Source organism: Lacerta agilis, chromosome 14, assembly GCF_009819535.1.
Source record: "Lacerta agilis isolate rLacAgi1 chromosome 14, rLacAgi1.pri, whole genome shotgun sequence".
NCBI lineage: Eukaryota > Metazoa > Chordata > Lepidosauria > Squamata > Lacertidae > Lacerta > Lacerta agilis.
Window position 1 is genome coordinate 7,787,661 of NC_046325.1, and position 19,897 is coordinate 7,807,557.

The 19,897-nt window shown below is 44.3% G+C and overlaps 1 gene segment (V, D, J or C); it reads right to left on the minus strand.

Annotated features, from left to right (window-relative positions):
- Window positions 1-1,308: 1,308 nt before the first annotated feature.
- On the minus strand, window positions 1,309-1,867 carry LOC117058970. The segment is given in 2 exon segments: window positions 1,309-1,697; window positions 1,774-1,867. Coding segments are annotated over 2 exon segments (435 nt in total).
- Window positions 1,868-19,897: the final 18,030 nt, after the last annotated feature.

Consider the following 19,897-nt stretch of genomic DNA (forward strand, 5'->3'; position numbering starts at 1 on the left):
TCAAGAGAGATGCTAGATGCGTTATGCACAGTTCTGACTTACTGAGCTAGCAAGCAGAGACATGCTCTGCATTTTATCTACAATAAAATAGTTTAGCCTTAATGGCTTGTGTGTGTTGTTCTTCACATTGGGGAATCACATATCAATGTGCCACTGGACTGGAGTAGCCAGGAGTGCACCCAGGCTTCGTCCCTACCTGGGGGGTCAGTCTCACAACTTGCCCCAGCAGGACGTTTGCTAACAGACACCTGGAAGGGAAAATACGATAATTATACTGCAGGCACAAGAATAGCTAAAATCTAACACTCCTGTTCACTTGAAAGAAGAGAAATTACCTTCAAATACTGCTAAAAGGAAAAGACAATGAAGCCAAAATGTCATTTCCAATTCTTCTGTTTTCCAATAGATTAAGTGGAATCTGGACACCAAGGAAAGGCAGATTGAGGTGTGTCTTTGGGTGTTGCTGGGTCAGAGATAGTATATACGATAGGATATGAACAGGAAGTTGTCAGTGCATTTGCATATTTCTCAGGATAAAAGAGCAAGAGGCCTTTGGCAGACAAATCTCATTGAGCCTAAGGCTGATTTATAGTAATAAACAGGGAATAAAGCATTGGTTCAAGATGTTGACACAAGCAGACACATTTTTCTCCCGTTCATTGAAACCCAAGAACTGAAGAAATAGAAAGAAATGGAAGACACTTTCTCAGGGAGTCAAAGTCCCCAGGTTTCCCCCCTCAGAAGAAAACAGCTGAGGGAATAGTCTCACGGATGAAAACAGCAATGGTCTTTGGAGAACCATTTTATTCCAGACATGGGTGGTGCCATTTTGTGTTCTTCAGACCATGTCTGTCCTCTTGTGAGACATGAATTGTCAAAGATGGGTTACCTTTGGTTTTGCCTATCTGTAACAAGAAAATGGTGGAATGTGGTGAGAAGAAAAGTGCAGCCTTTCATGGCTGCCGATTATTTCCCATGCATGCAATTTGTCTGCAGTGTTGGGTACTGCTGCAATGAGTGTTCTGTAGAAATGTGTGTGACAAACTGGGGTTTGGAAGCTTGCCAAAAGGCAGAGAGAGAGAGGAAAGTTTAGTGTTTTCTGGATAGACCACCTTTTCCTTCTTAGGTCCATGCTAGAGGAAGAGCAGCACCATGAAAACAGAAATTGCAACTGCCCTTGTTGTGATCATTTTAGCTTGCACAGAAAAAAACAAACCCTCAAATATGACTGTCTATGGTAGGGTAGCTTTCGCTGTGTAAATGGGAACTCCGGAAATGTAGTGGTCAGACTTTTGGTTTCTGTTATCTTCAGTCTCTTGCAGTTTGCAGAGAACATATGTGAGCAAAGGAAGGTTTTTGCCTGGCTTCAGATTCACTTCCTCTCACTGTGTCTCTAGCACAGTAATACACAGCCGTGTCGTCAGGTTTCAGGTTGTTCATTTGCAGATAGAGGAGGCTGTTGGAATTGTCCCGGGAGATGGTGAACCGTCCCTTGACTTGATCCGAGTAGCGTTTTTCAGATGAATCTGTACTTATATCTCCCACCCATTCCAGGCCCTTTCCAGGAGGCTGCCTCACCCACTCCATGTAGTAGCTGCTGAAGGTGAACCCGGAGGCTTGACAGGAGAGGTGGAGGGACTCCCCAGGCCTCTTGACATCCCCTCCAGACTCAACCAGCAGAACTCCAGATTGGGCACCTAGAAAAAGAGGCATTTTAAGAGACCTGTGACATGTTATCAACACTCATCTTGATTTGAGAACGGATGAATTTACCTCCAAGAGCTGCAGAAAATAAAACAAGTTGTAGCAAAACTATCATCTTCCTTATCTAATGTTAGAGAGCTGAGTGAAAAGTGGGCTCAAGGTATTCAGGGTCACTGGTGCAGGGAGGGGGTCTGACTGTCTTAAATAGGTGTGTCTCTCTGAAAATTTGCATACCCAGCAGGACAAAAGCAGCAACAGAGACTTCAGGCAGTCTCTGACTGTAGGCATATCTAGTCTTTGTTAAACTCTGCTTCCGCATTAACGTACATCTTCAGTACTTCTTAACAAGGGTGATAATATATATCTTTCTGGGGATAAAATGAATACACAAACATTTGGGGGGGGAGAGTCCCCTTGAACCTGTCATGTACTCCTGGTGAACAATTTCTTGACATTGTTGCAGGGAGGAATTGTGCCACAATGGTACGTTCAAGTGAAGGAGCAGAAGGGAAAGCTTAGATTAACCATCAAGCAAAAATATAAACCACAGTTCAGCAAGTAATGGAAATCCTTGTGGAGTGCCCTCATTTAAAGCTTCCAAACAAATAGATAGACACATAGTTGTTGTTGTTGTTGTTTTACAAGTATCCTTACTTGAAATAAAGAATCAGAGCAAAAGACAAGGCCCTCTCAGTGTCCCTTATTTCTGGCCTGCCCATGGTTACCTGTTCACACACAGAGCCAGTCCCTGCAAAGCACAGCTCCCAGCCCCGCCTCAGCTGAAATTAGGCTTCAATAGATTTTAGTCAACCTATGCAGTTGGTGCAAAGGTTTTCAGCACAGGGGCTATAGATTTACAGCTTATATATTGGTATACTTCCTTAAGGTAGAATATTGGAGAAAATGACAAGGCATTCTCATAGAATCTTGTTTATTCCATTCTCAACGCATTTGAGATCCCCTCTCATTTGCAAAATGAGATTTGGCATAGATTTGTGGATGTATCCTCTAGTAACATTGGGAAGAGCAAAGCAGCAACGAACAGGTAGTTTCACCAAAAACACATTTTATGAATTAGATCTTGATATTTTAAAGTTTTGATTCTTTCAGTTAATTCACATGTTAACATGCCACAGTACACACCATTGCTGAACAGACCTGTCAAACCATATGTGGTCCATATGTGATTCTTCTCCTCACCACAATGGAGAGGTAATTGTGTGGACATGAGTAATCTGATCAGATCTACCCACTTGACTGTGGTATGCATGCATACACATAAACATCATCGCCATGGAATTTATTCTCTTTATTCAGAGCATTTTATCCCAGTTTCCCCCTCAAAGAATTCAAAGTGCTATACATCTTTATATTCCCCCTCCTCATATATTCCCCACAACACCCCAGTAAGGTAGGTCAGGTTGAGAGGCTGTGAATGACCTAAGGTCATCTACTTAGGTTCCTGGACAAGTAGGGATTTGAACCCGGGTTTCCCAGGTTCTATGTGCTGCAGATAAGGTTTCGCATCACGCCAAGAGATGATGGGATGATGAAGAAAGCCACAATGACCAATTTACAATTTTGTAAAAAGTCCACATTCCACCTTGAGGTCTATTGCCAGCAGCCTTAAGCATAACTCAGAGGTATGAGCAGAGAAAACACAAATAATCATCTATTTGCAAAATGGGATATTGATTTTACGAGGTAGAAAAAAATGCTACAGCAAAGTTATTTTGTACAGTGCTGTACTGATCCACCTTGGTCTACTTCCAAAATGTGTGTCACTTCTGCAGGTTTCCATCAGTATAATCATTTCTGGATTAAGTTACAGATTGAAGAGGCAGGCAGTTTAGATGTTGTTCTGCATCATCTGTGGAATGTAGAATTGCTCTGTCAAAACTTTCACAGTTTATTTTTTTTTTTATAGAAGCAGGACTTCTACTTTTTGAACAGGGCCAAATAGGCTTTGTCTCACTGTGTGATCTCGGACACAGAAATACACAGCGGAGTCTGCAGCTGTCAGGGAGTTCAGCTGGAAAGAGAACTCGTTCTTTGGGACATCTGAAGAAATGGTTGCTCGGCTCTTTAGAGAAGGGGCATATGCTTTCCCTCCATCATAGGGGTATATCCGTGCCACCCATTCCAGACCTTTCCCAGGAGCTTGACGAATCCAACTCCACCAAGAGTACTGAGTAGAGATGGAGAAACCTGTGACTTTACAAAGCAGGTTGAGATTATCTCCTGGTCTCACCAGTCTTTGTCCAGATGATACAAGCTGAATGTCTGAGAAGACCCCTTGGAAACAGAAAAGAGGGCAATGAATGGCTGTTCGTCATCCAATTGCCACATGAAGTAAATTAATATTGCACAATTTCCCTTACCATTAGTAAAATCCACCAAGGAAAACAAGAGTAACAAGAACTCCATAATGTTGATGAATTAATGTCCAAGAGATACAAGAAAGAGATGCTGGGTAGATTTTATATTCAGGGCTTTTCATCTGAAACTACTCTCAACTTCTGGGTGGCTGTCGGAATACGTTTCACGGATCCGCCATGGATTCATATTTATTTGGTTATTTTATAAGTTTTTCGAGGTCTACTTTTGGTATAATTGCGCGTAAAAGCGAAAGTGAAAGCATGAATGAATAGTGTGGTTCACTTATGAGATTAATCCGCCTTTATTTTGTAGATCCGGTCATGTTCAAAATTGTTAATGAGCGTTAAACTTGCTTCCCGCCTTTTTGGAGGGCAGCAACAGTGATTTTATTGGTTAAAGTACTAATGATGATGTCACGTTTGTTCCCTAATAAAAGGCAGAGGCACCCCGCTTAGGCACGTTCTTTTGCGGAGACCGCACGTTCTTCTTATGTTCTTTTAGTTGGGTTTTAGTTGAAGTCAAGTTTAGTTTAAGGGATCAGGAGCGGGTTGGATGGGTTGGATGGGTTTTTCTTTAGTTAGAGTTAGATCGCGGAAGATCATTCGGTTTTAGTTTAGTTAGGTTTTCTTATAGGTTAGCCTAGGGTTAGGCCCGCGGAAGATATTTCGGTTTTAGTTTATTTAGTTAGCCTCGCGGAAGATTGGGCGCGCAGGGTCTTTAAGCTTAGGAGAACTTAGCTTAGGGGACGAGCCTACGCGGGTTCTGCCGAAGCCACTAAAGATACAACCGGTGTCTGTCTTCCTTTGGGGTTAACGGGGGGAGTAAAGTAAAATTTTTAATTTTCTGTAAATTGGTCCGTCTATTCAGAGTCAGGGTACATATTTTATTTCACGAGGCAACGTTTCTTTAAAGAAGGCAATTAGGAACTCACACACCACCAGAGTCTTCAATTGGCTTACTCATCATCCTTCAGACTGTGAGGCTTGGCCGGCGACCGTGCTCAAAAGCACGCTGAACGCTGGCCGCTTTCCCCGCAACTGGTACCTCGTGCATAACCAGCCCAAGGCCGTGCACGAGGAGCTCCAGCACCCATACCCCGACAAGTGGTGCCCCGTGTGAGGCAAAGCGTAGTCGAAAATCGCTTCCACGAAGACTCCGGTTAAAGGCAACATATCGGAAGTGGCTCGGAAACAGACGTTGAGAGGTGAGGTATAACGGCCCGGTTCATCCAGGATTTCGCTGCAGTAGCACGAATCCACCGCTTGCCCAAAGTACTGTAAATAGAAATTGCGCGCGTGTATATTTTGCCCCAAGGGGTCCCCGGGTAGAGCGGCAAGGAGTTTAGTGTAAGCCTACGGGCAGAGTAAGGTCTTCCCTAAAGCCTACGGGTGGGAAGGGTCTGGCAAAAGCCTACGGGTGCCAGGGTTTTCGGTCAAAGCCTACGGGTAGGGCCGGTGTCTCCCGAAAAAGCCTACGGGTGGGAGGGAAAGGTTTTCTGGCAAAAGCCTACGGGTGCCAGGGTTTTCGGTCAAAGCCTACGGGTAGGGCCGGTGTCTCCCGAAAAAGCCTACGGGTGGGAGGGAAAGGTTTTCTGGCTAAAGCCTACGGGTGCCAGGTTTTTCGGTCAAAGCCTACGGGTAGGGCCGGTAGCCCCTAGTAGAAGCCCACGGGTGGGGGTGGAGGTTTTCTGGCTAAAGCCTACGGGTGCCAGGTTTTTCGGTTAAAGCCTACGGGTAGAACCGGTGTCCCCTAGTAGAAGCCTACGGGTGGGGGAGGAAAAGTTTTGGAAAAGTGCTAAAAATGGGCTCCTCACTCTCAACTGCTCAAGTTAAATTTTGTGAAGATTTATTGTACCTTTTGAAAAGAAATGGTCACCCTGTCTCTGAATCAGAAGTAGAGCTTTTAGTTAAAACTATTGGGGAAATTTGCCCCTGGGTCCCTAAGGAGGGAACGAAAGATTTAGCCTCATGGGAAAGGATCGGGTTAGAATTTATGGCCAACCCGAAAATCGGAATTCCTGTACAATTGGTATGGAGCAAAGTAAGAAACTGCTTTCAACAAATCGCTCCAAGAAATGTTTTGCTTAATGGAACAGTGAATTTAGGAAATACTGCTTTTAATAGTGCCCCTGTGCTGCCGCTTGCGGTTGTGCCATTTTCGGCCCCCTCGCAGCAGCCAGTTCAGGCCCCGTTGTCGTACACGCACTCGCCCTTGTCCAATTTGTCGTTGCCAGATTCATTGCCGCCTGTGCCGGTGCAGCAGACGCCGTCGGCCTTTCAAGCCCCGCCGCGGACTGCCCCACCGCCAGTCGCTCAGCAGTCATCGCAGGCCTTTTACCAGCCAGCAATCTCAAGTCAGCAGCAGCCGCGGACCTCGCTCCAAGCAACGGTCCCGCTTCCTCCATCGCAAGCCGCGCTTTTGCCAGCGATCCAGCAGCAGCAGCAGCAGCAAGCAGCCTTTTTGCCAGCAAACCCTGCTGCCCTGCAGGCCGCGCTCAAGCCAGCAGCTCCAGTTTTGCAGCAAGCTGACTTCCAATCAACAGCAATCCAAGCTTCAATGCAAGCAGCACAACAGCAATTTACCAACCCTTCAGCACCTCCGATGCCAATGCAGATTCCAAGACAAGAGCAAAGCCAAACAATGATGATCCAGATGCCAGGACTTGCAGTACAGAGCCAACAACCTTATGCTCCAACTCCAAGTCAGCCATCTTGTCTTCATCCAACTTCAAGTCAGCCATCTTGTCTTCATAGTCAGCCATCTTCAAGGCATCCAGATGTCAAAGACTCTTTAGCGCCATCTAGTGGCTCATCATTTGGAAAGCATCAAGAAGATTTAAACTCACTGATGCCACCTACAGATCCAACAGCAATGCAACCCATCTGCAGAACTCAAGCTTTGGAAGCAGCTTTGGGACAAATAGACTTTAGTGCTGATCCAATGCACATCTTTCCAGTGATTCGTGCCAATGGAGGACAACCTGCAAGATATCAAGCCATTCCTTTTGAAACACTACGTGAACTGCGGAAAGCCATACGCGAAAATGGACTTCAAGCTCCTTATACTAGAAGTTTACTTGAAGGACTGTCCACTAGTAGACTTCTGCCATCTGATTGGAAGTTGATACTTCGCACCTTTCTGTCGCCTACAGATGCTCTTCTGTGCCTGCAAGAGTGGAAAGAAGTAGCAGCCAGACGTGCAACGCCACTCGCCACAGAAGATATGCTCACAGGATCAGGACATTACTCCAATCTCAATCAACAGCTAGCCATACCTGATGCTGCACTCGTCACCATAGCAGACATCGTAGTCAAAGCTTGGCGCAGATTACCCAATCGCACAGATGCCAGCTCAGTATCAGGATTCGCTGCAGTTAGGCAAGGTCCAAAAGAGCCTTATGGGGACTTCGTGGATCGCCTGATTGTTGCAGTGGAACGCCAGATAGAAGATCGTCATGCCAGAAACATGCTGACAAAACAACTTGCCTTTGAAAATGCTAATGATGACTGCAAGAATGCCCTAACAGCAGTTGCAGCTCGTCCAGATGCCACATTGACTGAGATGCTACGCGTCTGCCAGAATGTTGGTACCCACTCCTACAAAGCACAGCTCTTGGCAGCTGCGGTACAGATGCCACGTCAAGACAGCTCTACGCCAGTCAAGAAGTGCTATGGGTGTGGAGGCGATGGGCATTTCAGGTCGCAGTGCACAACAACGCCAAGGCCTTCTGCCAAGCCACCAGAGAGATGTCCTATCTGTCAAAAAGGATTTCATTGGGCGAACGATTGTCGTTTGAATCCACAAAATACATCACCTACCTCATCTCCAGTTCAGGGAAACGGTTCTGCGGGCCGCGCCCCGGCCCCGGTAAAACAATAGGGTGCAAGCTCAAGAACATCATGAAGGTCAACCATCCCAGAAAGATGAACAACGCTACTCCTTATCCAGGTCATCAGGAAAAAAGAGTGATTCAGAGAGATATCTACTCTTCAGATGTCCAGAGAAAAGATGTGACCTCATTAAACATTCAGGTTCCAGAGATTTCATCATCTGCCTTACCTATTCAAAGGATTCCAGTAGAGAACACAGCATTCAGTTCACCTTCTGCTAACTGCCCTTCAGCTCCTGCTGATGTCACCTCTGCTTCACAGCAAGCAATCACAGTCAAGTCTCTGATCGCAGAATTGCCTTCAACGTTGAGAAAACATCCTACTGAGGTCAACCTCGCAGCACCTGAGCTTTACTCACCTTTGAGTCAAGGTCAATCTGTCATTGAAGGACATTTGCCCTTGATGAAACAGCAATATCCAGGTAGCAACCCAGCTGATGATCACTTTCCATGTGGCCAAAGAATGCAAGTGAGTGAGACAGCTCCCTCTTGTGGAAGCTTAAACATCACTCCAGTTAACAATGTCCACACCTTTGTGTCACCTCCAGCTTTTAAGCTCAACCCGCCACAACCAAACAATTATCATGGACAACAACTTCAACTGTCTTGTGTCAAAGAAGAAGCTCCATCCTGTCAGTTTGATGCACAACTGACTGAATGCCAGCAGGTTCAACAGCGTCAGCAACTCTTACTAATGGAAGAACCTCAAGTTTGCCAACTCAACGCCAAGCAGCTTCAGAGTTGCCAACTTCAGCAATGCAAAAAACCCGAAGCCAAAAAGATGTCTTCAGACACTGCTGACGAAGAACAAGAAGCTTCTTCTGTCCCAGGTATACCACTCTTCTTAACAGAGGACTGTTACTTTTCAAATCCATGGTTTGCTCAGCAATTGCCAACATCCATTCGTGGTCCATTCCCAGACACTTCGATTTGCCTTATTCTGCCTAGGATGGATCGCCTCCCTGCCACAGTCACGCTGACTGCAGGCCTAGTTCGAATCACAGATTCATCGCAGTTGCTGATTCCAGGATTTTCAACTGTTCCTTGTGTTCTAACAAAAGGTTTAGAAATTGCCAAACTCTATTTGCTTACTTCTACACCTACAGCTCCTGTAGACTCTTTGCCTCCTCAGGCAGCAATGGCGCTAATCAAGATTACAGAAGAACGCCCTCATCTCGTCTTAGAAATGGGTGGACGAAAGATCAAGGGTCTTCTTGATACAGGCGCAGATGTCACAGTGATCGCCAGAAAAGATTGGCCTGACCAGTGGGCAACGACTGTCACCCAGGAAGTCTTCGGAGTCGGAGGTTTCGAACCCGCCCACCAGAGCGTGCATCCGATTACCTTCCAGTCAGACTCAGGCTCCATGGTGCAGCTCCGTCCACTTGTTATGGATGTGCCTATCACCCTTTGGGGTAGAGACTTATTGTCTAAAGCAAGAACTGTTGTCCATACGCATTTTTGATGTGGGCCTTTGCATCAGCGCCAGTACATGCTCTTCCACTCACATGGAAGGAAGGACCCCCTGTATGGGTCGACCAATGGGCGCTGACGTCAGAAAAGCTCGCTGCAGCAGAGGCCCTAATCAAAGAGCTGCTTCACCAGGATCGTGTGCAACCCTCTAATAGCCCTTGGAACACTCCAATCTTCGTCATCAAGAAGAAAAGTGGAAAATGGCGTTTGCTTCAAGACCTGAGAAAGATCAACGAAAGAATTGTTCCAATGGGTCCCCTTCAATGTGGACTTCCTAATCCTAACCTCATTCCTAGAAACCATCAGCTTGCAATCATCGATCTCAAAGATTGTTTCTTTACTATCCCGCTAGCACCTGCAGATCAAGAAAAGTTCGCTTTCACTCTACCTGTGTTTAATAACACCAGACCAGCTTCCAGATACTCTTGGAAGGTACTCCCTCAAGGAATGGTGAATTCACCGACTCTCTGCCAGAACTTTGTAGATAAAGCATTACAGCCTTTCAGAGCACAATATCCAGCTTTAGAAGTTTGTCATTACATGGATGACATCTTGATCCATGGAGAGAAGGTCTCAGAGCATCATATTGAGCATCTTACGCGCATCCTGAACTCTTTTGGGCTTTGTATTGCCCCAGAAAAGGTACAGCGCACTGCTCCATTTCATTATTTAGGTCACAGACTGCTTCAAGATACAGCCCTGCCAGAGATGCCAAGCATAGTCATTCCAGAATCCTTCACCTTGACACAACTGCAGCATCTCTTGGGACAGATAAACTGGGCTCGAAAGTCTCTAGCAGTTCCAACATCTGACCTCTCACCATTGTTTTCTGCTCTTAAGGGACACACATCTCCTTCAGATGTTATTCCATGCACCTCTGAGATGCGTCTTGCTTTACAAGGGGTAAACACAAAACTGCACCAAATAGCTGTAGATCGTGTGCCAACAGCTAACTGCGCTCTTTCATGTGCTATCTTCACTACACCAAGATTGCCGACAGCAGCCTTATATGTTCCGGATACTTCCTCAAAAGTGGCAATCGTGGAGTGGATTCATCTTTCGCACACGCCTCAAAGGAATGTGTACCCCAGTATGGACGCTGTTGCTGATCTCCTTGTTAAGTGCAGAGGCCGTGCAATTCGTCTGAGTGGAAATGATCTGCTTTCCATCTACCTTCCTTTCTCTCAAGAACAAGTGCTAACTTTGATTCAGTTTTCAGATAGTTTCCAGATTGCTATTGCTGATTTTGTCGGTTCATTCTTGTATAATCCTCCTAAGGACAAAAAGATTCACTTTATTGCAACAAGTAAACTATCACCTCTCATCCATGTTGGTGCTTCAACCTATTCCCACTGCAAAAACTCTGTTCACAGATGGCTCCTCTTCCTATGGTGTCCTTGCATGGCGGGAGGATGGACAATGGAAAACTGTGTTTACAGAGAAACAACTTTCAGCACAGAGATCGGAACTGGCTGCAGTAATTCTTGCTTTTCAAACTTTCACTACAGAAGCATTCAACCTCGTTGTAGATTCTCAGTATGTATATAGACTGTTATCATCGCTTCCAGTTGCTTATCTGTCTCCGTCCATGGACGAAAATCTCTTTAACTTGTTCGCGCAGCTTCAAGAACTATTACAGAGACGTTCATTTCCCTTTTTTGCTGCACACTTGCGCTCTCATTCTAACCTCCCAGGATTCCTGGTGGAAGGAAATGCAGTAGCAGACGCTGCCCTCAGGACTCTAGCTTTCTCCTTGTTCGATAATCCTGTGACAAGCCATGAAACTTTCCACCAATCAGCAAAGGTTCTACACAAGACCTTCAACATTCCAATGTCACAAGCAAGGGACATTATTTCATGCTGCCCTTCGTGCTCCAAGTCTCTTATCTGCTTGCCATTTGATGCTGTAAACCCTCGAGGCACGGAGGCGAATCAGCTGTGGCAGATGGATGTGACACATGTCCCAGCCCTTGCTCCAATGTCTAAGTTGCATGTCACAGTGGACACCTTTTCAGGTTTCATTTGGGCTACAGCACTGAAGGGAGAAACTGCAAGGCACGTCATACAGCACTGCATGAGAACCTTTGCCGTTATGGGAAAACCTCAAGCCATTAAAACAGATAATGGCCCGGCCTATGCTTCTCAGGCCTTTAGTGACTTTTGTGTGCAATGGAACATTTCCCTATCTCATGGGATTCCGTTTAATTCGACAGGCCAAGCTCTCATTGAAAGGACACACCTCACTTTCAAAACTCTGCTCCATAAACAGACTGCAGGACGTCACCTTCCAGCCTCGGAGATCCCTTTGGCAGTTGCAAAGGTGCTGTTCACCTTAAACTTTCTTCTCTTTCCACATAACAAGCCTCATTCCCCAGTGGATCTCCACTTCAAGAAAGAGGAACAGCTTCCTCGACCTTTGGTCTCTTATCGCCTCTTGCCTGACATCGAATGGCGAGGACCAGTTCCACTCATCACTTGGGGTCGTGGATATGCTGCAGTTGCCCTTGAAGAAAAGGCTGTTTGGGTGCCTGCCAGATGTGTGCGCCCTTGGAGAGCTAAGGAACCAAGTTGAGAATATCCACCTCGTTGTTTGGCTGCACTAGTTTCCAGTGTCAAATGCAGCAACTCTTCAACTATCCTCAACCTATGCCTTTTGTTTGCCTCTGGGCGGCCTCTGGTTCCTGGCTGCCTGGATTTGTTCCAGTTACTCTCATACCTGCATTCACTAGCAGATCACCTTGATTTGCTTGCTTAACCTCCTTTCTTCTACAGGTATCGTTGGTTCTTCAGAGCTCGATGTTTCAGTACTTTCCTGAGCCCCATGAACTTTTCCTGAGTCCCAGGACTATTTCTTCTACATGGTCATGTGTAGTCGGAGAAGAAGGCGACCGGCAACTCATTCATCGTCTTCATCCTCCTCTCCAACACCATTTTGCAGTTCTAAACCTGTCTTGTACTTTATATTGTACTTGTAAAATTGCATATTTACCTTTGTATGCTTCTTGAAATATCCGCCTCGCATGTTACATGTGTTTTCCTTATAGCTTGATAATTAATGATATGGATGTCTATATATATGCAAAGCTTTTCTGAAATGGTTTCCATTTAGAGCGTCACAATTTTGATGATATGGAAATGTTTATGTAAGGTCAAAGCATTGTCTTTGTGCAGTTCTAGTCATAGACATATTCATGCATATATGTTTTATTTCAGTAATCCTAAATCTCCACGTTGTGCTTGCAAAAGTTGTAGTTTAAAAATGTGGTAACATTTATATGCCTTATTTGAAATATTTCTTTTGGTCAAAGAATTGGTCATTCTCGGATTTGTTCAAGATATATATGTCAAGTCTGGTGGCGTCCTACCCTTTTGGTACCCCTATTTACTTTAAAGATTCCCCCTCTATATGCTACCTTTTGGCAGTAAACCAGGTTCCCAGCTTTTCCCTTCACCTTGTTTCCTGCTGTTAATGGGAGACCCTTATGTAGCTGGTTTAAATCCCATTTCGTTTCGCTGGAAACCCTTGCGTAGATGGTTTAAATCCTCATCCTGGCTGGGACACCTTTATATAGGTAGCTTAAATCTCCTTTTGTGGCGAAAACCACTTGTACTTAGGTGCCTTAAATCCCCTCTCTGGAATCGGACCCTGGTTCCCCGTTGCCTGTGGTCGCTGTGGTAAGTCCAGAATCTAAAGTTCCCTCGATTCTGTAGCCTCAGAGCCACAACCCTTTTCCGTTACCTTATCCATTTTTCTTCTGTTTTCCAAATAAAAAATTAAAAAAATGGGGGAGGGGTCTGGGTAGGCTATGTAGCCCCAGCTCTAGTTATATTTTAATTTTGGGTCCCGGATCGGGACCTCTCTTATGTTTGGGCAGTCGTTATCCGTTATTTTTAATTTTGGACCTGCATCAGGTCCTCTCTTGTGTTTGGGGAGTAATTTGTTGTTTTACGCTGCACGCGAAAATATATATGCTTATGAGGTGATTTGTTGTGTTACACTACGTATTGAAGTATTTATATATGCCTAAAAGGTTTACAGTGTATCGGATCGATCACTTTTTATGTTTGGCTAGTGGTTTGTTATTTTCATGACTTTATTGCTACATTATTGTACAAGTATTTCCTCCTATGAAAAGGATGGATGTTGATGGTATTGCTAGTGTTTATATCACAGTCTTGATGTAGACTTTGGCGTGGACACTGTCGGCATTGTCGACGTTTGCCTTTTCATGTCAAGGCTTATATCAAAACAAATGGTAATGTTTGTGTCAGATAAATGCTTATGATATCTCTAACCTTCTTTTTTTATATAACTAAATCAAAAATAATTTAATTTAAAACAAAAAAAGAAAGATGATATGTCGGAATACGTTTCACGGATCCGCCATGGATTCATATTTATTTGGTTATTTTATAAGTTTTTCGAGGTCTACTTTTGGTATAATTGCGCGTAAAAGCGAAAGTGAAAGCATGAATGAATAGTGTGGTTCACTTATGAGATTAATCCGCCTTTATTTTGTAGATCCGGTCATGTTCAAAATTGTTAATGAGCGTTAAACTTGCTTCCCGCCTTTTTGGAGGGCAGCAACAGTGATTTTATTGGTTAAAGTACTAATGATGATGTCACGTTTGTTCCCTAATAAAAGGCAGAGGCACCCCGCTTAGGCACGTTCTTTTGCGGAGACCGCACGTTCTTCTTATGTTCTTTTAGTTGGGTTTTAGTTGAAGTCAAGTTTAGTTTAAGGGATCAGGAGCGGGTTGGATGGGTTGGATGGGTTTTTCTTTAGTTAGAGTTAGATCGCGGAAGATCATTCGGTTTTAGTTTTAGTTAGGTTTTCTTATAGGTTAGCCTAGGGTTAGGCCCGCGGAAGATATTTCGGTTTTAGTTTATTTAGTTAGCCTCGCGGAAGATTGGGCGCGCAGGGTCTTTAAGCTTAGGAGAACTTAGCTTAGGGGACGAGCCTACGCGGGTTCTGCCGAAGCCACTAAAGATACAACCGGTGTCTGTCTTCCTTTGGGGTTAACGGGGGGAGTAAAGTAAAATTTTTAATTTTCTGTAAATTGGTCCGTCTATTCAGAGTCAGGGTACATATTTTATTTCACGAGGCAACGTTTCTTTAAAGAAGGCAATTAGGAACTCACACACCACCAGAGTCTTCAATTGGCTTACTCATCATCCTTCAGACTGTGAGGCTTGGCCGGCGACCGTGCTCAAAAGCACGCTGAACGCTGGCCGCTTTCCCCGCAACTGGTACCTCGTGCATAACCAGCCCAAGGCCGTGCACGAGGAGCTCCAGCACCCATACCCCGACAGGTGGCATTTACATGAGACCTCCCCAGAGAGGCACATGAGGCAGATAAAAGCAGTTTGGGGGATCAGGGTTTGCTGCTGGCTTCCTCTTTGTCCCCTGCACACACAATGACACACACAAGGAAATGCACACAAAGTGGAGTTCTAATGGAAGGGGCATAGATGGAATGTAAAATTCAATCAAAGACGTTGGTGTTGGAGGAAGGTTTGGAAGAGATTAATGTAATGGTGATAAATTGTTCTTTATTTTATACTTTAAAACTGCTGGTTTTGGTGGATAGTTCAAGAGACTTGCTATTACTACTACTACTACTACTACTACTACTTCATTTCTTCCACATACATCTATGGAGATGCTGCTGGTGTGGTGAAATTATAATTTCAGATGCAGCTTGTGAAAAAATTGTGCTGGGAGGCCACTCTGCTACGGACACCTGGAGAAGAGGAATTTTAAGTAAATAAAAGAAAACGTAAGATATAGGTTCCGTCTTTATATTCACACCCCCAGCGCACCCTTCCTCCACCCCTGGAATGCCCACCACCCTCCCAAATGCAACACCGTTATTTATTATCTCCCCTCATGAAATCACACCAAGAGGTTTTGTTTTGTTTTGTTTTTAAAGCTTCCTCTGCAAGGAGGGAGATATTTAAAGTTTCCTTTGCATAAATATTTAGAAAAGTGCTCTGCATTTGAAAGGAGGCCATTTGTCTTCATAGGCAAAGGAAAGAGACAAAGTTGAGCCAATTCCACCCACCCCTCTCCCTTTTGCTTGGCAAGGGTTTGACTGACAAGAAGTCATAAGCACAGAAGGGTTGTGGGTTAGGATGTAGCAGGAGCGCGGAGGTTGTCTGGGTGAATTACGGAGTCCTCCTCACCAGCGTTTGCCCTTGGACAGTGGTGAGGAAACTCATCCAAATGTTTTGGGACTCCAACGCCTTTCATCCTTGGGGTAGCCATTGTGAAGTTGGAGAGAGATGATGATGATGAATATTAATATTATTTTATTATAGTTATATATCACTCTTGCTCAAAAAATCTCAGGATGGTTCACAAGATTAAAATGCAACTTAAAAGCACAAATAATTAGTTAAAATGTTAAGCGCATCAGCGGTAATGACTGGTCACAGTGGCTGCGGAGGAGACTTTGGCCTCACTGTGATATGGTCAAATGAAGTGGAAGAAAAATTAGATTAAATATGAAGAAACACAGTAGATCACAGTTCAGCAAAGAAATGAAATATCTCTGGAATACCCTGTATCAAAGGCTTTAAATAATAATAAAAATACACAAAAAGCATATGTACAAGAATCCCATCATAAGGAGGAGCACATGACAGAACATTCTCATAGCTCCTTGTTCTTCTTCTTCTCAAAGCATGGGAAATCCTGTCTTTGTAACAGGCAAATGAGAAATATAAAAGCTGTGTTTACATGGGGGGGGGGGTGTCACTAAACATGGTGTTCATGACAGCATATAGATGCATGTTCAGAAACATTTCCTATTTATGTGTCAAGGCATCCTCTTTAGTCCTCTGTGAGCAGTAAAAAGACCCTAAATAATAATAATAATAATAATAATAATAATAATATGAACAGTGAGCATCATGTGTGTTATATAATTCATGTAAAAGAGGGATAGAAGCTAGAATCAAACCACAAGATGCTGCCTGAAGCCATGTAAAATCCTGACCTTAAATATTTCTTTGGCCTCATAGACTTAAATAACAAACCGGTGGGGGAGTGCTGACATGCAAAAGGGGACAAACATCTCAGAAAGCATCTGTGGGCAAAGGAGGGTTTTTGCCTGGCTTCTGATTCACTTCCTCTCACTGTGTCTCTTCTCGCACAGTAATACACAGCCGTGTCCTCGGGTTTCAGGTTGTTCATTTGCAGATAGAGGAGGCTGTTGGAATTGTCCCTGGAGATGGTGAATCTTCCTTTCACTTTATCCAAGTAGGCAATCCTAACTGAACCATACTCTATGATTGCCACCCATTCCAGGCCCTTCCCAGGAGCCTGTCTCACCCAGCCCATCCAATATCTACTGAAGTCGAAACCAGAGGCTCGACAGGAAAGGCGGAGGGACTCCCCAGGTCTCTTGACATCCCCTCCAGATTCCTGGAGCTGGATTTCTGACTGGATACCTGGAAGGGAAAATATAGTACTATAATTACACTGCAGGCACAAGAATAGCTAAAATCTAACACTCCTGTTCACTTGAAAGAAGAGAAATTACCTTCAAATACTGCTAAAAGGAAAAGACAATGAAGCCAAAATGTCATTTCCAATTCTTCTGTTTTCCAATAGATTAAGTGGAATCTGGACACAAAGGAAAGGCAGATTGAGGTGTGTCTTTGGGTGTTGCTGCGGCAGAGAGAGTATATAGAGGATTTGAACAGGAAGTTGTCAGTGTATTTGCATATTTCTCAGGATAAAAGAGCAAGAGGCCTTTGGCAGACAAATCTCATTGAGCGTAAGGCTGATTTATAGTAATAAACAGGGAATAAAGCATTGGCTCAAGATGTTGACACAAGCAGACACATTTCTCTACTGTTCATTGTAACCCAAGACCTGAAGAAATAGAAAGAAATATAAGACACTTTCTCAGGGAGTCAAAGTCCCCAGGTTTCCCCCCTTACAAGAAAACAACTGAGGGAATAGTCTCACAGATGAAAACACCAATGGTATTTGGAGAACCATTTTATTCCAGTCATGGGTGGTGCCATGGGTGGTGTTCTTCAGACCATGTCTGTCCTCTTGTGAGAAATGAAATGTCAGAGAAGGGTCACCTTTGGTTTTGCCTATCTGTAACAAGGGAAATGGTGGAATGTGGTGAGAAGAAAAGTGCAGCCTTTCATGGCTGCCGATTATTTCCCATGCATGCAATTTGTCTGCAGTGTTGGGTACTTCAATGAGTGTTCTGTAGGAATGTGTGTGACAAACTGGGGTTTGGAAGCTTGCCAAAAGGCAGAGAGAGAGAGAGAGAGAGAGAGAGAGAGAGAGAGAGAAACAGAGAGGAAGGAAGAAAGTTTAGTGCTTCCTAGATAGACCACCCTTCCCTTCTTAGCTCCATGCTTGAGGAAGAGCAGCACCATGAAAACAGAAATTGCAACTGCCCTTGCTGTGATCATTTTAGCTTGCACAGAACAAAACAAACCCTCAAATATGTCTGTCTATGGTAGGGTAGCTTTCGCTGTGTAAATGGGAACTCCGGAAATGTAGTGGTCAGACTTTTGGTTTCTGTTATCTTCAGTCTCTTGCAGTTTGCAGAGAACATATGTGAGCAAAGGAAGGTTTTTGCCTGGCTTCAGATTCACTTCCTCTCACTGTGTCTCTAGCACAGTAATACACAGCCGTGTCGTCAGGTTTCAGGTTGTTCATTTGCAGATAGAGGAGGCTGTTGGAATTGTCCCGGGAGATGGTGAACCGTCCCTTGACTTGATCCGAGTAGCGTTTTCCAGATGAATCTGTACTTATATCTCCCACCCATTCCAGGCCCTTTCCAGGAGGCTGCCTCACCCACTCCATGTAGTAGCTGCTGAAGGTGAACCCGGAGGCTTGACAGGAGAGGTGGAGGGACTCCCCAGGCCTCTTGACATCCCCTCCAGACTCAACCAGCAGAACTCCAGATTGGGCACCTAGAAAAAGAGGCATTTTAAGAGACCTGTGACATATTATCAACACTCATCTTGATTTGAGAACAGATGAATTTACCTCCAAGAGCTGCAGAAAATAAAACAAGTTGTAGCAAAACTATCATCTTCCTTATCTAATGTTAGAGAGCTGAGTGAAAAGTGGGCTCAAGGTATTCAGGGTCACTGGTACAGGGAGGGGGTCTGACTGTCTTAAATAGGTGTGTCTCTCTGAAAATTTGCATACCCAGCAGGAGAAAAGCAGCAACAGAGACTTCAGGCAGTCTCTGACTATAATCATATCTAGTCTTTGTTAAACTCTGCTTCCGCATTAACGTACATCTTCAGTACTTCTTAACAACGGTGAAAATATATATCTTTCTAAGGATAAAATGAATACACAAACATTTGAAAAAAAAAGAGTCCCCTTGAACATGCCATGTACTCCTGGTGAACAATTGTTGCAGGGAGGAATTGTGCTGGAATGGTACGTTCAAGTGAAGCAGCAGAAGGGAAAGCTTAAATTAACCATTAAGCAAAAATATAAACCACAATTCTGCAAGTAATGAAAATCCTTGTGGAGTGCCCTCATTTAAAGCTTCCAAACAAATAGATATACACATAGGTTTTTTTTACAAGTATCTTGACTTGAAGTAAAGAATCAGAGCAAAAGACAAGGCCCTCTCAGTGTCCCTTATTTCTGGCCTGCCCATGGTTACCTGTTCACACACAGAGCCATTCCCTGCGAAGCACAGCTCCCAGCCCCACCTCAGCTGAAATTAGGCTTCAATAGATTTTAGTCAACCTATGCAGTTGGTGCAAAGGTTTTCAGCACAGGGGCTATAGATTTACAGCTTATATATTGGTATACTGCCTTGTTGTTCAGTCGTTCAGTCATGTCCGACTCTTTGTGACCCCATGGACCAGAGCACACCAGGCATGCCTGTCTTTCACTGCCTCCCGCAGTTTGGCCAAACTCATGCTAGTCACTTCAAGAACACTGTCCAACCATCTCATCCTCTGTTGTCCCCTTCTGTCTTAAGGTAGATTATTGGAGAAAATGACAAGGCATTCTCATAGAATCTTCTTGCTGCCCTTCACAACGCATTTGAGGCCCCCTTTCATGTTTGAAATAGAAAATAGGAAAGCTGTGTTTACATCAGAGGGTGGCAATATGGCAACCTTCCTTGCTTTCCATATATTCCACTTCCCCCATTGAAATTAGGCTTGAAGGTAGCACCCGGTTGTAGCCAAGATCTTAGTTTGTGGTGTGTGGTTGACTGTGGTGTTTCTGTGTGCTGCCCATGAGATTTTTTTTTTTCTGGATGGCACATATGTCCATGGGTCCAGAACAGTTGATGACCCCAGTTGATGACCCCTGGTCTACATGAACTTGATGCTTCATTCATATAAATAGCAAACAGAAGTATTTTCACCCCCAAAAGGTAAAAATAGGGGTAAACTGTATGCTTGTCAATCAGAACAATCTCCATGGGACACACAAGATA